The sequence below is a fragment of the Somniosus microcephalus genome, chromosome 13 (genome assembly GCF_052327205.1).
Source record: "Somniosus microcephalus isolate GS21.2 chromosome 13, FLI_Smic_1.0, whole genome shotgun sequence".
NCBI lineage: Eukaryota > Metazoa > Chordata > Chondrichthyes > Squaliformes > Somniosidae > Somniosus > Somniosus microcephalus.
The window spans coordinates 196,123,742-196,140,310 of NC_140999.1; the positions used below are offsets into that span (position 1 = coordinate 196,123,742).

The 16,569-nt window shown below is 46.9% G+C and overlaps 1 protein-coding gene across 3 annotated transcripts in view; it reads right to left on the bottom strand.

Moving 5' to 3' along the window:
• Positions 1–16,569, bottom strand: part of LOC147108949 (ATP-dependent chromatin remodeler CHD6-like) — a 135,654-nt gene that overhangs the window by 85,220 nt on the left and 33,865 nt on the right. For all 3 annotated transcript variants that reach the window (XM_086005935.1, XM_086005934.1, XM_086005936.1), the window contains exon 2: positions 12,834–13,384. In XM_086005935.1, coding sequence (XP_085862061.1) covers positions 12,834–13,384 — 551 coding nt within the window. The remainder of the gene's footprint in view (positions 1–12,833; positions 13,385–16,569) is intronic.

The window sequence follows — 16,569 nt, forward strand, 5'->3', positions numbered from 1 at the left end:
GGCCCGAGGGGCCGTATGGCCTACTCCTGCTCCTACTTCTTATGCGAGTCTGGTGACAGGGACACCAATCAAGGCAAGTGCTTCCTCCTGGATGGTGTCAAGCTTCCAGAGTGTTGTTGCAGGTGCACTCATCCAGGCAAGTGGTGAGTATTCCATTACACTCCTGCCTTGAACCTTGTAGGCGGTGGAGAGGCTTTGAGTGATTAGGAGATAAGCCACCGATCGCTAAATAACGAGTCTCTGCCCTGATTTTATAACTGAGAATATGGTTGGTCTATTTAGGCTCCAGGTCAATGATGCATTAGGGTGTCACTTGCCAACCCAAGCCTGGATGTTATCAGATCCTACCATGGGCTGCCACATTATCAGGAGTTGAGATTTATTTTATTTTTATTTTTTTATTTTTTTTTTAAATACATTCTCAGGGTGGATGGTTCTGGCAAGTCCGCCCCATCCCTAGTTGCTCTGAGGTGGTGGTGATGGGCCTTCATGAACTGTTGCATGAGCCATTTGTTACAAGTGGTTTGCTGGGCCACTTCAGAGGCAGTTTAAGAGTCAACCAGTGTGGGACTGGAGTCACTATAGGCCAGACCAGGTAAGGACAGCAAGTTTCCTTCCCCAAAGGACATTAGTGAACTAGTTGGATTTTTATGACAAAATTACAGCTTTATGGTCACTTTTACTGAGACCAGCTTCTTATTTCCAGATTTTTTTTTAAAAAGTTAAACTGAGTTGAAATTCTCAAACTGCCAGAGTGATTTGAAGTCACATTCTCTAGATTGCTAGTCCAGTAACTAAACCACTACAAAGAATTACATCGAGTCTACAGCACAGAAACAGGCCATTCGGCCCCACTGCTCCGTGCTGGTGTTCATGCTCCACTCAAGCCTCCTCCCACCCTCTTCATCTCACTCCATCACCATATCCTTCTATTCCTTTCTCCCTCATGTGTTTATCGAGCTTCCCCTTAAATGTATCGATACTATTCACCTCAACTACGCCCTGTGGCTGCGATTTACTCGATCAGCTCACCCCTCAGCCTTCCTTTTCCTAGAGAAAAGAGCCCCAGCCTGTTCAACCTTTCATGATAAATGTATCCTCTCAGTTCTGGGATCATTCTAGTAAATCCCTTTTGCATTTTCTCCAGTGCTTTCTATATCCTTTTCATAAAATGGAGAGAACAGAACTGGGCACAGTACTCCAAGTGTTGTCTAACCAAGGTTCGATACCAGTTTAATATAACCTCTCTGCTTTTCAATTCTGCCCCTCTAGAAATGAACCCCAGTGCTTTGTTTGCTTTTCTTTGGCCTAATTAACCTGCGTCGCTACTTTGTGATTTGTGTGTCTGTATCGAGTAGATTGGGCCTACACTCTCTGGGGTTTAGAAGAATGAGAGGTGATCTCATTGAAACACATAAGATTCTGAGGGGGATTGACAGGGTAGATGCTGAGAGGCTGTCTAGAACCAGGGGTCGCAGTCTCGGGCTAATTTTAGGTCAATTAGGACCGAGATGAGAAATTTCTTCACTCAGAGGGTTGCGAATCTTGGGAATTCTCTACCCCAGAGGACTGTGGATGCTCAGTCGTTGAGTATATTTGGGCTGAGATCGATAGATTTTTGGACACGAGGAATTAAGGGATATGGGGATCGGGCAGGAAAGTGGAGTTGAGGTCAATGATCAGATCAGCCACGATCTCATTGAATGGCAGAGCAGGCTCGAGGGGCCGAATGGCCGACTCCTGCTCCTAATTCTTATGTTCTTATCCCCAGATGCCTTTGCTCCTCGAGCCCATTTAGACCCTTATTATCCACAAATATGTGGCCTCTTTATTCTTCCTAACAAAATGTAATACCTCACACTTATCTATATTGAAATTCATGCGACAATTACTCGCTGATTCTGCAAGTTTATTAATGTCTTCTTGTATTTTGTCGCATTCTTCCTCAGCGCCCCCCGCCACCCACAATTTGGTGTTGTCTACAAATTTTGAAATTGTACTTCCAATTCCAGAGTCCAAATCATTTATGTAAATTGTGCACAGCAATGGTCCCAGCACCGATCCCTGTGGAACACCACTTCCCACCTGCTGCCCGTCTGATTCACCACCTTTAACCCCTGCGCAAATAGAGGGAAACAAATATGATATGATTGGGATTACGGAAACATGGCTCCAGGGTGGCCAAGGCTGGGAACTCAACATCCAGGGGTATTCAATATTCCGGAAATATAGGCAAAAAGGAAAAGGAGGTGGGGTAGCATTGCTGGTTAAAGAGGGGATTAACACAATTGTAAGGAAGGATATTAGCTCTGATGACGTGGAATCTGTATGGGTAGAACTGAGAAATACCATGGGGCAGAAAACGTTAGTGGGAGTTGTATATAGACCTCCAAACAATAATGCAGAGGTTGAGGATGGCATTAAAAGGGAAATTAGAGAAGCATGCAATAAGGGCACAGCAGTTATCATGGGTGACTTTAATCTACATATAGATTGGGCTAACCAAATTAGTAACAATACTGTGGAGGAGGAATTCCTGGAGTGTATACGGGATGGTTTCCTGGACCAATATGTCGAGGAACCAACTAGAGATCGGGCCATCTTAGACTGGGTATTATGTCATGAGAAAGGATTAATTAGCAATCTTGTTGTGCAAGGCCCCTTGGGTCGGAGTGATCATAATATGATCGAATTCTTCATTAAGATGGAGAGTGAAGTAGTTGACTCAGAGACTAGGGTCCTGAATTTAAATAAAGGAAACTACGATGGTATGAGGCGCGAGTTGGGTAGAATTGATTGGGGAACATCACTCAAAGGGTTGACGGTGGATAGGTAATGGCAAACATTCAAAGATCGCATGGATGAACTACAGAATTTGTTCATCCCTGTTTGGTATAAAAATAAAACAAAAGGTGACTCAACCGTGGCTAACAAGGGAAATCAGGGACAGCATAGGAGAGGACATATAAATTGGCCAGAAAAAGCAGTAAGCCTGAGGATTGGGAGCAGTTTAGGACTCAACAAAGGAGGACAAAGGGATTAATTAAGAGGGGGGAAATAGAATATGAGAGTAAGCTTGCAGGGAACATAAAAACTGACTGTAAAAGCTTTTATAGATATGTGAAGAGAAAAAGATTGGTGAAGTCAAGCGTAGGTCCCTTGCAGTCAGAATCGGGGGAATTTATAATGGGGAGCAAAGAAATGGCTTACCAATTAAATACATACTTTGGTTCTGTCTTCACAAAGGAGGACACAAATAACCTCCTAGAGATGTCGGGGAACATAGGGTCTAATGAAAGGGTGGAACTAAAGGAAATCAGTATTTGTAGGGAAATGGTGTTCGGGAAATTGACGGGATTGAAGGCCGATAAATCCCCAGGGCCCAATAATCTACATCCTAGGGTAGTTAAGGAAGTAGCCCTAGAAATAGTAGATGCATTGCTGGTCATCTTCCAAAATTCGATAGACTCTGGAACAGTACCCATGGATTGGAGGGTAGCTAATATTACCCCACTATTCAAAAAAGGTGGTAGAGAGAAAACGGGGAATTACAGACCGGTAAGCCTGACATCGGTAGTGGGGAAAATACTAGAGTCCATTATAAAAGATGTAATAGCAGAGCACTTGGAAAACAGTGACAGGATCGGACAAAGTCAACATGGATTTACAAAGGGTAAATCGTGCTTGACTAATCTACTGGAATTTTTTGAGGACGTAACTGGTAAAATAGATAAGGGAGAACCAGTGGATGTGGTGTATTTGGACTTTCAAAAGGCGTTCGATAAGGTCCCGCATAAGAGATTAGCGTGTAAAGTTAAGGCACATGGGATTGGGGGCAAGCTATTGGCTTGGATAGAGAACTGGTTGGCAGACAGAAAGCAGAGAGTTGGAATAAACGGGTCTTTTTCCGAGTGGCAGGCAGTGACTAGTGGGGTACCGCAGGGATCGGTCCTTGGACCCCAGCTATTCACAATATATATTAATGATCTAGACGAGGGAACTAGATGTAATATCTCCAAGTTTGCAGACGACACAAAGCTGGGTGGGCGTGTGTGCTGTGAGGAGGATGCCAAAAAACTACAGGATGATTTGGGCAGGTTGGATGATTGATTGGGCAGAAGCATGGCAGATGCAATATAATGTGGATAAATGCAAGGTTATCCACTTTGGTGTCCAAAACAGGAAGGTAGATTATTATCTGAATGGCAATAGATTGGGAGAAGGAGAAGTGCAACGAGACCTGGGTGTCCTTGTGCACCAGTCACTGAAAGTAAGCATGCAGTTGCAGCAGGCGGTTAAGAAGGCAAATGGTATGTTGGCCTTCGTAGCGAGAGGGTTCAAGTACAGGAACAAGGATGTCTTGCTGCAGTTGTACAGGGCCTTGGTGAGACCACACCTTGAGTATTGTGTGCAGTTTTGGTCGCCTTATCTGAGGAAGGATGTTCTTGCCATGGAGGGAGTGCAGCGAAGATTCACCAGACTGATACCTGGGGTGGCGGGAATGACACAGGAGGAGAGATTGGGTCGATTGGGCTTATACTCGCTGGAGTTTAGAAGAATGAGAGGGGATCGCATTGAAACTTATAAAATTCTAAAAGGACTAGACAGACTAGATGCAGGAAGGATGTTCCTGATGGTCAGGGAGTCCAGAACCAGGGGTCACAGTCTAAAGATAAGGAGTAAGCCATTTAGGACAGAGATGAGGAGGAATTTCTTCACCCAGAGAGTGGCGAACCTGTGGAATTCTCTACCACAGAAGTCCATAGAGGCCAATTCATTAAATATATTCAAGAAGGAGTTGGATATATTTCTTAAGGCTAAAGGGATCAAGGGATATGGAGAGAAGGCAGGAACAGGGTACTGGATGATCAGCCATGATCTCATTGAATGGCGGAGCAGGCTCGAGGGGCCGAATGGCCTACTCCTGCTCCTATCTTCTATGTTTCTATGTTTCTAATTTCTGTTTTGCAGCCAACTTGCTATTCATTCAGCTACCATACCCTATACCCATATAAATGGAACGAACACTGTGGAATCGACAGCAAACAGCCCCACTTCAGATGTTATGATGAAGAGAAGTCATTAATGAAGCAGTTTAAGATAGTTCACTCGAAAAGCGTCCTTAAGGAACTTCTGCAGTAATGTCCTGGGGCTGTGAGGATGGATTCTTTAAAAACCCATCTCTTTGACCAACCTCAATGTTGAGGACTCCCCGGGCCACTCCCACCTGATTGCAAACTGCCAGTACAATAGGACGGTGATGTAGGAGTCTGAATGTTGGCTGATGGATATGATTCTGGGTACGATTATGTCAGGCTGTTGCTTGACTAGTTTGTGGGACAGCAGCCTCCAGATGTTAGTGAGGAGGGACTGGGCTGAGAATATTTTACTCTTGCCCTGATACGATGCCTGGTTCATTGTGAATTTTACTATTACTGACCTGGGTTGCCACTTCAGAGGGCATCAACCACTGTGTGGGACTGGAGTCAAATACACTCTCACTCGAGTCAGAAGGTCATGGGTTGAAGCTCCACTCCAAAGACTGACACCCCAGTGCAGTACTGAGGGAGCGCCGCACTGTCGGAGGGGCAGTACTGAGGGAGCGCCGCAGCATCGGAGGGGCAGTACTGAGGGAGCGCCGCAGCATCGGAGGGGCAGAACTGAGGGAGCGCCGCAGTGTCGGAGAGCAAGTACTGAGGGAGCGCCGCAGTGTCGGAGGGGCAGTACTGAGGGAGCGCTGCAGTGTCGGAGGGGGCAGTACTGAGGGAGCGCCGCAGTGTCGGAGGGGCAGTACTGAGGGAGCGCCGCAGTGTCGGAGGGGCAGTACTGAGGGAGCGCCGCAGTGTCGGAGGGGCAGTACTGAGGGAGTGCCGCACTGTCGGAGGGGCAGTACTGAGGGAGCGCTGCACTGTCGGATGGGCAATCTTTCGGATAGACATTAAACCATGGTCCCGTCTGCACCCTCAGTTGGATGTAAAAGATCCCATGGCAATATTCGGAGAGCAGGGGGGTTTCTCTCCGGTGTCCTGGCCAACATTTATCTCTCAAAACTTTTACCCAGAGGATTGGTTAGAATGTGGAACTCGCTACCACAAGGAGTAGTTGAGGCAAATAGCATAGGTTCATTCAAGGGGAAGCTAGAAAAGTACATGAGGGAGAAAGGAATAGAAGGATATGTTAATGGGGTGAGATGAAGAGAGGTGGGAGAAGGCTCATGTGGAGCATGGACCTGCTGGGCAAAATGGCCTATTTCTGTGCTGTAAATACTTTGTAAATAACGTCACTAAAACAGATGATCTGGCCATTTCTCATGGCTGTTTGTAGGAGCTTGCTGTGCGCAAATTGGCTGCCGCTTTTCCCTACTTTACAACAGTGACTACACTTCAAAAAGTACTTCATTGGCTGCGAAGTAGTTTGGGGTGTCCCGAGGTGGTGAAAGGCTCTGTATAAATTTATTTTATTATTGCTAAATATCCCCTTGGCTTTAAATCAAGGCCCGGCAATGACGTGGGTTTAGGAACCATCACACGATATTCTGTAAAACAATCACAGCCCCTTTCTTCGCTGGCCTGCTGGAATGTAAGGAATGCAGACAGTAACCAGGGGAGGGCCGGCACCTGTCAATCCTCATGAAACCCTACACCCAGAGGTCTGACTTCTCAAACAACTGAAAAAGAAAAATTCAAGCCACACCAACATCCTGTAGCACACCATGCACAAACTAAAGCATCAGTTCCTGTCCATGGAGCAGGGGACAATCATCTGGTGCCAAAACACTTTGGAAATGTTCAATTATAAACGGAGGACTGTGCAGACGAATAATGGAGTTTAGACCATGAGCATCACCAGGCTATTCCATCGTGGAGCTTAAACCGTGAGCAGCACCAGGCTATTCCATCGTGGAGCTTAAACCGTGAGCAGCACCAGGCTATTCCATCGTGGAGCTTGAACTGTGAGCAGCACCAGGCTATTCCATCGTGGAGCTTAAACCGTGAGCAGCACCAGGCTATTCCATCGTGGAGCTTAAACCGTGAGCATCACCAGGCTATTCCATCGTGGAGCTTGAACTGTGAGCAGCACCAGGCTATTCCATCGTGGAGCTTAAACCGTGAGCAGCACCAGGCTATTCCATCGTGGAGCTTAAACTGTAAGCAGCCCCAGGCTATTCCATCGTGCAGCTTAAACCGTGAGCATCACCAGGCTATTCCATCGTGGAGCTTAAACCGTGAGCAGCACCAGGCTATTCCATCGTGGAGCTTGAACTGTGAGCAGCGCCAGGCTATTCCATCGTGGAGCTTAAACCGTGAGCAGCACCAGGCTATTCCATCGTGGAGCTTAAACTGTGAGCAGCACCAGGCTATTCCATCGCGGAGCTTAAACTGTGAGCAGCATCAGGCTATTCCATCGTGGAGCTTAAACCGTGAGCAGCACCAGGCTATTCCATCGTGGAGCTTAAACTGTGAGCAGCACCAGGCTATTCCATCGTGGAGCTTGAACTGTGAGCAGCACCAGGCTATTCCATCGTGGAGCTTAAACCGTGAGCAGCACCAGGCTATTCCATCGTGCAGCTTAAACCGTGAGCATCACCAGGCTATTCCATCGTGGAGCTTAAACCGTGAGCATCACCAGGCTACTCCATCGTGGAGCTTGAACTGTGAGCAGCACCAGGCTATTCCATCGTGGAGCTTAGACCGTGAGCATCACCAGGCTATTCCATCGTGGAGCTTAGACCGTGAGCATCACCAGGCTATTCCATCGTGGAGCTTAGACCGTGAGCAGCACCAGGCTATTCCATCGTGGAGCTTAAACCGTGAGCAGCACCAGGCTATTCCATCGTGGAGCTTAAACCGTGAGCAGCACCAGGCTATTCCATCGTGGAGCTTAAACCGTGAGCAGCACCAGGCTATTCCATCGTGGAGCTTAAACCGTGAGCAGCACCAGGCTATTCCATCGTGGAGCTTAAACCGTGAGCAGCACCAGGCTATTCCATCGTGGAGCTTAAACTGTGAGCAGCACCAGGCTATGCCATCCTGGAGCTTAAACCGTGAGCAGCACCAGGCTATTCCATCGTGGAGCTTAAACCGTGAGCAGCACCAGGCTATTCCATCGTGGAGCTTAAACCGTGAGCAGCACCAGGCTATTCCATCGTGGAGCTTAAACTGTGAGCAGCACCAGGCTATTCCATCGTGGAGCTTAAACCGTGAGCAGCACCAGACTATTCCATCGTGGAGCTTAGACCGTGAGCATCACCAGGCTATTCCATCGTGGAGCTTAAACCGTGAGCAGCACCAGGCTATGCCATCGTGGAGCTTAAACCGTGAGCAGCACCAGGCTATTCCATCGTGGAGCTTAAACTGTGAGCAGCACCAGGCTATGCCATCGTGGAGCTTAAACCGTGAGCAGCACCAGGCTATTCCATCGTGGAGCTTAAACCGTGAGCAGCACCAGGCTATTCCATCGCGGAGCTTAGACTGTGAGCATCACCAGGCTATTCCATCGTGGAGCTTAGACCGTGAGCAGCACCAGGCTATTCCATCGTGGAGCTTAAACCGTGAGCAGCACCAGGCTATTCCATCGTGGAGCTTAAACCGTGAGCATCACCAGGCTATTCCATCGTGGAGCTTAAACCGTGAGCAGCACCAGGCTATTCCATCGTGGAGCTTAAACCGTGAGCAGCACCAGGCTATTCCATCGTGGAGCTTAGACCGTGAGCATCACCAGGCTATTCCATCGTGGAGCTTAGACCGTGAGCATCACCAGGCTATTCCATCGTGGAGCTTAGACCGTGAGCAGCACCAGGCTATTCCATCGTGGAGCTTAAACCGTGAGCAGCACCAGGCTATTCCATCGTGGGGCTTAAACCGTGAGCAGCACCAGGCTATTCCATCATTGGGGCTTCACCTCTGAGATGGGTCGCCATATCTGGTTGGATGTTTTCCTGGGGATTTCACCAAGGACTCCCCGCCTCTAACCGCCCGCCCCCACACTCCAGCCATTGGCCACCCAACAAAGGATGGGGTAAAATCATCCGAAGTTCCAGTCAATCATCATCCAGTTACCAGTGCTGGAAAGAACAAGTGCTTGGACACTGGATCAGGATGACAGGATCAGCTGTGATACTCCTCTCTTCTCATTCCATTCTTGTTTGATCAGTCTGCCAACACTTGCTCTCTGAGCTCACGCAAGAAGAATGGCCATTTGGGAGACGGCAGCCACGGAACCCAGCTCACCTTCACATCTCCTCCGATAAAGAAACAGCCCATGCCAGTCTGCAGAAGGCCCTGGCTAACATTCAGGCTTGGGTCGACAAGTGGCAGGTTACATACAAGCCACGCAAGTGCCAGGTAATGACCAACTCGGACACGATAAATACAGCCTTGCCAGTGTCGCTACAACCGAGAACAGGTAAAACTCAACACCTTCAGGAGAGGACAGAACATTGGGAGGGGAAAACGTTTCAAATGGAGCATGATCCATAGCTGCATGGATTGAGTTAACCCTGCCTGCATGGCAGTGAAGATACTACTGCTGGCATCAGCAATCAGGCGCATGGGAACACCACCACCTCCAAGTTCCACACCATCCTGACTTGGAAATATATCGCCGTTCCTTCATCGTCGCTGGGTCAAAATCCTGGAACTCCCTCCCGAACAGCACTGTGGGAGCACCTTCACCACACGGACTGCAGCGGTTCAAGGCGGCGGCTCACCACCACCTTCTCAAGGGGCAATTAGGGATGGGCAATAAATGCTGGCTTTGCCAGCAACGCCCAGATCCCATGAACGAATAATTATTATTTTTTAAATCCCATTGAAAGAAGAGGAATAAAAACAGATTAGGACAATATTTTTGTTGTCCTGTTGCTGGGCATGTTGGATGAGCATAGAGTTGGACTTAACTGCAATACACTCTTTCCCCTCCTGCTCACCAAACGCAATCAACAAGCCTACCAACACTCAATGACTACATTCAGTCAAGAAGAAAGGCATCTTAGGCAACAAACCGCGACAATGGCAGTGCTTATGCAACTGCACTCAAACAACAGGCAGCACCTTCAGGAGGGGGAAGAGATGCGTGGAGGATGAACACTATCGGAAAAAAATTAAAATAAAAAATATTCCAAGAGGCCTTCGAAGTACGACACTAGACCCAGGGTTCTCTGTCACCCATGAACACAAACTTCCCATTCAACTAGCTGACACTAGAGAAGATATGTTAAACTGGTATGGAACCTTGGTTAGACCACACTTGGTGTACTGCGAATAGCTCTGGTCTTCATATTATAAAAAGGATAGAGTTACTGGAGATGGTGCAAAAAAAAAGATTTACGAGGATGATACCAGAATTGAGAGGTTATAACCATCAGGAAAAAAGACGGCTGAGGGGTGGCCTGGAGGACTTTATAATTATGAAGGGGTTCAATAGGGAAGACGTTAGAGAAGATGTTTCCACTTGTGGAGCAGTCCAAAACTAGGAGTCATAAATATAAGATACTCACTAATAAATCCAATAGGGAATTCAGGAGAAACTTCTTTACCCAGAGAGTGGTGAGAATGTGGAACTCGCTACCACAGGGAGTGGTTGAAGCAAATACCATAGATGCATTTAAGGGGAAGCTAGATAAACACATGAGGGCGAAAGGAATAGAAGGATATACCGGGAGTGATAGGGTGCGCTGAAGTAAGGTGGGAGGATGCTTGTGTGGACCATAAATACCTGTTGGGCCGAATGGCTTAGAAACATAGAAGATAGGAGCAGCAGTAGGCCATTCGGCCCCTCGAGCCTGCTCTGCCATTCAATGCGATCATGGCTGATCATCCAAATTCAGTACCCTGTCCCTGCTTTCTCCCCATATCCCTTGGTCCCTTTAGCCTTAAGAAATATATCCAACTCCTTCTTGAATATATTTAATGAACTGGCCTCCACCGCCTTCTGTGGTAGAGAGTTCCACAGGTTCACCGCTCTCTGGGTGAAGAAATTCCTCCTCATCTCTGTCCTAAATGGCTTACCCCTTATCCTTAGACTGTGACCCCTGGTTCTGGACTCCCCGACCATCGGGAACATCCTTCCTGCATCTAGTCTGTCCAGTCCTGTCAGAATTTTATAAGTTTCAATGAGATCACCTCTCATTCTTCTAAACTCCAGCGAGTACAAGTCCAATCGACCCAATCTCTCCTCATACGTCATTCCTGCCATCCCAGGTATCAGCCTGGTGAATCTTCGCTGAACTCCTTCCATGGCAAGAACATCCTTCCTCAGATAAGGCGACCAAAACTGCACGCAATACTCAAGGTGTGGTCTCACCAAGGCCCTGTACAACTGCAGTAAGACATCCTTGTTGCTGTACTCAAACCCTCTCGCTATGAAGGCCAACATACCATTTGCCTTCTTAACCGCCTGCTGCACCTGCATGCTTACCTTCAGCAACTGGTGCACAAGGACACCCAGGTCTCGTTGCACTTCCCCTTCTCCCAATCTATTGCCATTTAGATAATAATCTGCCTTCCTGTTTTTGCCACCAAAGTGGATAACCTCACATTTATCCACGTTATATTGCATCTGCCATGTTTCTGCCCAATCACCCAACATGTCCAAATCATCCTGGAGTTTCTCGACATCCTCCTCCCAGCACGCACGCCCACCCAGCTTTGTGTCGTCTGCAAATTTGGAGATATTACATCTAGTTCCCTTGTCCAGATCATTTATATATATATATATATATATATTGTGAATAGCTGGGGTCCAAGGACCGATCCCTGCGGTACCCCACTAGTCACTGTCTGCCATTCGGAAAAAGACCCGTTTATTCCAACTCTCTGCTTTCTGTCTGCCAACCAGTTCACTATCCAAGTCAATACCTTGCCCCCAATCCCATGTGCCTTAACTTTACACGCTAATCTCTTATGCGGGACCTTATTGAAGGCCTTCTGAAAGTCCAGATACACCACATCCACTGGTTCTCCCTTATCTATTCTACCAGTTACATCCTCAAAAAATTCCAGTAGATTAGTCAAGCACGATTTACCTTTTGTGAATCCATGTTGACTTTGTCCGATCCTGTCACTGTTTTCCAAGTGCTCTGCTATTACATCTTTTATAATGGACTCTAGCATTTTCCCCACTACCGATGTCAGGCTTACCGGTCTGTAATTCCCCATTTTCTCTCTACCACCTGTTTTGAATAGTGGGGTAACATTAGCTACCCTCCAATTCCAGATTCCATCGAATGTTGGAAGATGATCAGCAATGCATCTACTATTTCTAGGGCCACTTCCTTAAGTACCCTAGGATGTAGATCGTCAGGCCCTGGGGATTTATCGGGCCTTCAGTCCCATCAATTTCCCTAACACCATTTCCCTACAAATACTGATTTCTTTCAGTTCCACCCTTTCATCAGACCCTATGTTCCCCGGCATCTCTGGGAGGTTATTTGTGTCCTCCTTTGTGAAGACAGAACCAAAATATGTATTTAGTTGGTCTGCCATTTCTTTGCTCCCCATTATAAATTCCCCTGTTTCTGTGCTGTACATTCTATGTAATTCTTGATGGTTGAGCAAGTTGGAAACCAATAGTTGTTTTCCTGTATTACTCAGTTAAACATAGAGTAACAACAGCAGCAATCACAGGAAAAATCCCATATGCTGAACACTGAAGGTGGGAACAATGAGAGGGGAAAACACTGATGAAACTTTGCGGGACCAAAACAATTTACTATTCTGGTAAAATTCACCGAACTAAACTAATACAATGAATGAGGATACCGTACAAATAAACATAGACCCAACAAGAAAAGTTAAACTGAACAATCAACAAAGGTAATGAAAGTTCCAAACCTGGTTTTCCTGCTGCCCCTGGTTTTGGGTGTAGTGTTGGATTTACATTTTGGCTCTTTCTGCTGTTTAGATTCCTTGGCACCCTTCAGCTCTTTGGCCCCCTTGGCCCCTTTAGGTTCCTTCGTTTCTTTAAGGCCCTTGGATCCTTTCAATGCCTTTGGCTCCTTAGCCCCTTTGCCCTCTTTAGGTTCCTTATCGCTCTTGGGCTCCTTTCTCTTCTTCTTTGGTTTGGGTGCACTGTCGCTGGTTACCGCTTCGCTACTTGCCTCCTCCTTTGCTTCTTTTTTCTTCCTTTTTTTCTTAACCCCAGTGCCGCCATCCTCAGCCTTGGTTAGGGGCAACGTTTGGTCCACGCTCACATCTGCCTGTGCACCCTGAGCGACCTTCTTGATGCTGGTCTCGGCCAGGTGACCAGCTGCTGCTGGAGCTTTCGCTGGATTGTGCGGGCTTTGTTGGTCCTTGGTGCTGGTGTGGGAGAGCTGCACGGTGTGTCCACCAGCTGGTGAGGCACCTGGGGTCAGAGGATGCTTGGGTGGCTTTGAACTGGAAGGCTGCAACAAACAAAAAAACATTTTTGAAAAAACATTGCACTCCAGAAAGTTTTTAAAACTTTAAGCATTAATTCAAAATTCTTAATTACTTTTAAATTTTCTTATTTTAACACTAATTAATTAATCGCCCAATGTTATCCACTGGGCGTCAAGACAGCGTGTAGTCTTTGGGTGATGTGGAGATATAGGGGGGAGGATAACTAAAACAGGGCATTCAGACATAATACAGTCTCATTTTTATATTTCCATTATAAATTCTTGCACCTATGTCTATAATGGAAACTGCCTGTAAACACATCACACTGTAATGACACCCTTCTGCCATTGGTGGCACTGGAGCTCCTCCACTGAGTGGCGATTACAGCATGCCACGGGCCAATTCCATTAAAAATGTGGACAAATTTATTTAAAATGTTGACAGGAAGTACACAGGCGCATCATTTTAATACATTATATATATCAGACTTGGTTCTCTCTCATTTATTTTCCCGATTTCTTTCTTTCTTTCCTGAGGCAATTATTAATGAGGGGCCCACCGACCCTCCAGCCCAAGAGGCTAACCTTTATGTATGAGCCCAGTCAGAGTGTGTCAATGTGCTGTTTGACCAGGGGGTTATAGGGTTGGGGCGGTGGGGGGGAATTAAAGCTGAGCCCCACCCTGTCCACGTGCACATTTTCAAGAAGAGGCCACTGGATAGCAAATGAAGACAACAAACCCTAGCTGACTTTTTCCTCCCTACGCTGAGGGCACTGAACAACTCAACGCCTCGATTTTAAAATTCCTATCCTTGTTTTCAAATCCCTCCATGGCCTCGCCCTCTCTATCTCTGTAACCTCTTCCAGCCTACAACCCTCAGAGATATCTGGACTCCTCCAATTCTGGCCTCTTGCACATCCCCGAATTTCATTGCTCCACCATTGGCAGCTGTGCCTTCAGCTGCCTTGGCCCTAAGCTCTGCAATTCCCTCCCTACACCTCTCTACCGCTCTCTCCTCCTTTAAGACGCTCCTTAAAACCTAACTTTTTGATCAAGCTTTGGTCACCTGTCCCAATTTCTCCTTCTGTGGTTCAGTATCGAGTTTTGTTTGCTAACGCTCCTGTGAAGCTCCTTGGGACATTTTACTACTGTTAAGATGAGTATATATATATATTCAACGGCGTTCGTTTAGTGTGGACTGTAGGAGAGGACCATCAGCATCCAGCTCATGTTTAGGATGCTAAAAGCAGCAACTTATCCCAGACAGAATTATAGATGTACATTTTCACAGTTCTGTGATCCTGACACAGGAATAACGGAGCAATATTGAGCACTATACAGCGAACACACGCACGCATACACACAATCCAAACTAAACCAGTGGCAATGTAAAAATGACCTTAACACCCAGTACTTCACAAGGCAGTGTCTGATCACACCGAGCTCACAGCACCATTCTCCCTTAATTTGAACAGTCTAGATCTGTGTGCAATAATTGACAGTTTACGAGTCAAACCGGTGTTGATCGGTCTAACGTAGGCTGAAAACTGGTCTCTGCCAAGGCCCTGGTCATTTGCTGCTCTGTAGCTCAGTCACCCGAGTTCAGGGCAAGAAGGAGATGTGGAAGAAAAACGCTGATCAATTTGTCAATGCAAGAACCACCAATCAGATTAGTTGTAATTAACTAGAATTGAATTGAACCATCCGGGGTCTACAGCACTGTCAAAGGTCAAAAGCACCGTTGTCCAATAGATATGGTTGACTAGCCACAGGAGAGGCAATGGCGACACCGTTTTAGCCATTCGGCCCGATTGATCTGTGCCGGTGTTTATGCTCCACACCAGCCTCCTCCCACCCTCTTCGTCTCACCCCATCAGCACATCCTTCTATTCCTTTCTCCCTCATGTGTTTATCCAGCTTCCCCTTAAATGCAGTCTTGTTATTCGCTTCACCACTCCGTGGTAGTGAGTTCCACATTCTCACCACTCTCTGGGTAAAGAAGTTTCTCCTGAATTCCCTATTGGATTTATTAGTGACTATCTTACATTTATGGCCCCTAGTTTTAGATCCCTCCACAAGTGGAAACATTTTCTCTACATCTACCCTATCAAATCCTTTCATATTTTAAAAACCTCCAACAGGTCACCCCTCAGCCTTCTCTTTTCTAGAGAAAAAAAGAGTCCCTGCCTGTTCAATCTTTTCTGAAAGTTATAACTTCAGTTCTGGTATCATCCTTGTAAATCTTTCTTTCACCTTCTCCAGTGCCTCTACATTCTTTTTGTAATTCTTTACCATCCCATCAGTCCACTCTCAATCATCAGCAAAGTGATGGAAGGTGTCGTCGACAGTGCTATCAAGCGGCACTTACTCAGCAATAACCTGCTAACTGACGCCCAGTTTGGGTTCCGCCAGGGCCACTCAACTCCTGACCTCATTACAGCCTTGGTCCAAACATGGACAAAAGAGCTGAACTCAAGAGGTGAGGTGAGAGTGACTGCCCTTGACATCAAGGCAGCATTTGATCGAGTGTGGCATCAAGGAGCCCTAGCAAAACTGAAGTCAATGGGAATCAAGGGGAAAACTCTCCATTGGTTGGAATCATACCTAGCACAAAGGAAGTTGGCTGTGGTTGTTGGAGGTCATTCATCTCAATCACATGACATCACTGCAGGAGTTCCTCAGGGCAGTGTCCTAGGCCCAACCATCTTCAGCTGTTTCATCAATGACCTTCCCTCCATCATAAGGTCAGAAGTGGGGATGTTCGCTGATGATCGCACACTGTTCAGCACCATTCGAAACTCGTCAGATACTGACGCAGTCCGTGTCCATATGCAGCAAGACCTGGACAACATTCAGACTTGGGCTGACAAGTGGCAAGTAACATTCGCACCACACAAGTGCCAGGCAATGACCATCTCCAACAAGCGAGACTCTAACCATCTCCCCTTGACATTCAATGGCATTACCATCGCTGAATCCCCCACTATCAACATCCTGGGGGTTACCATTGATCAGAAACTGAACTGGACCAGCCATATAAATACTGTGGCTACAAGAGCAGGCCAGAGGCTGGGAATTCTGCGGCGAGTGTCTCACCTCCCGACTCCCCAAAGCGGCTCCACCATCTACAAGGCACAAGTCAGGAGTGTGATGGAATACTCTCCACTTGCCTGGATAAGTGCAGCTCCAACAACACTCAAGAAGCTCA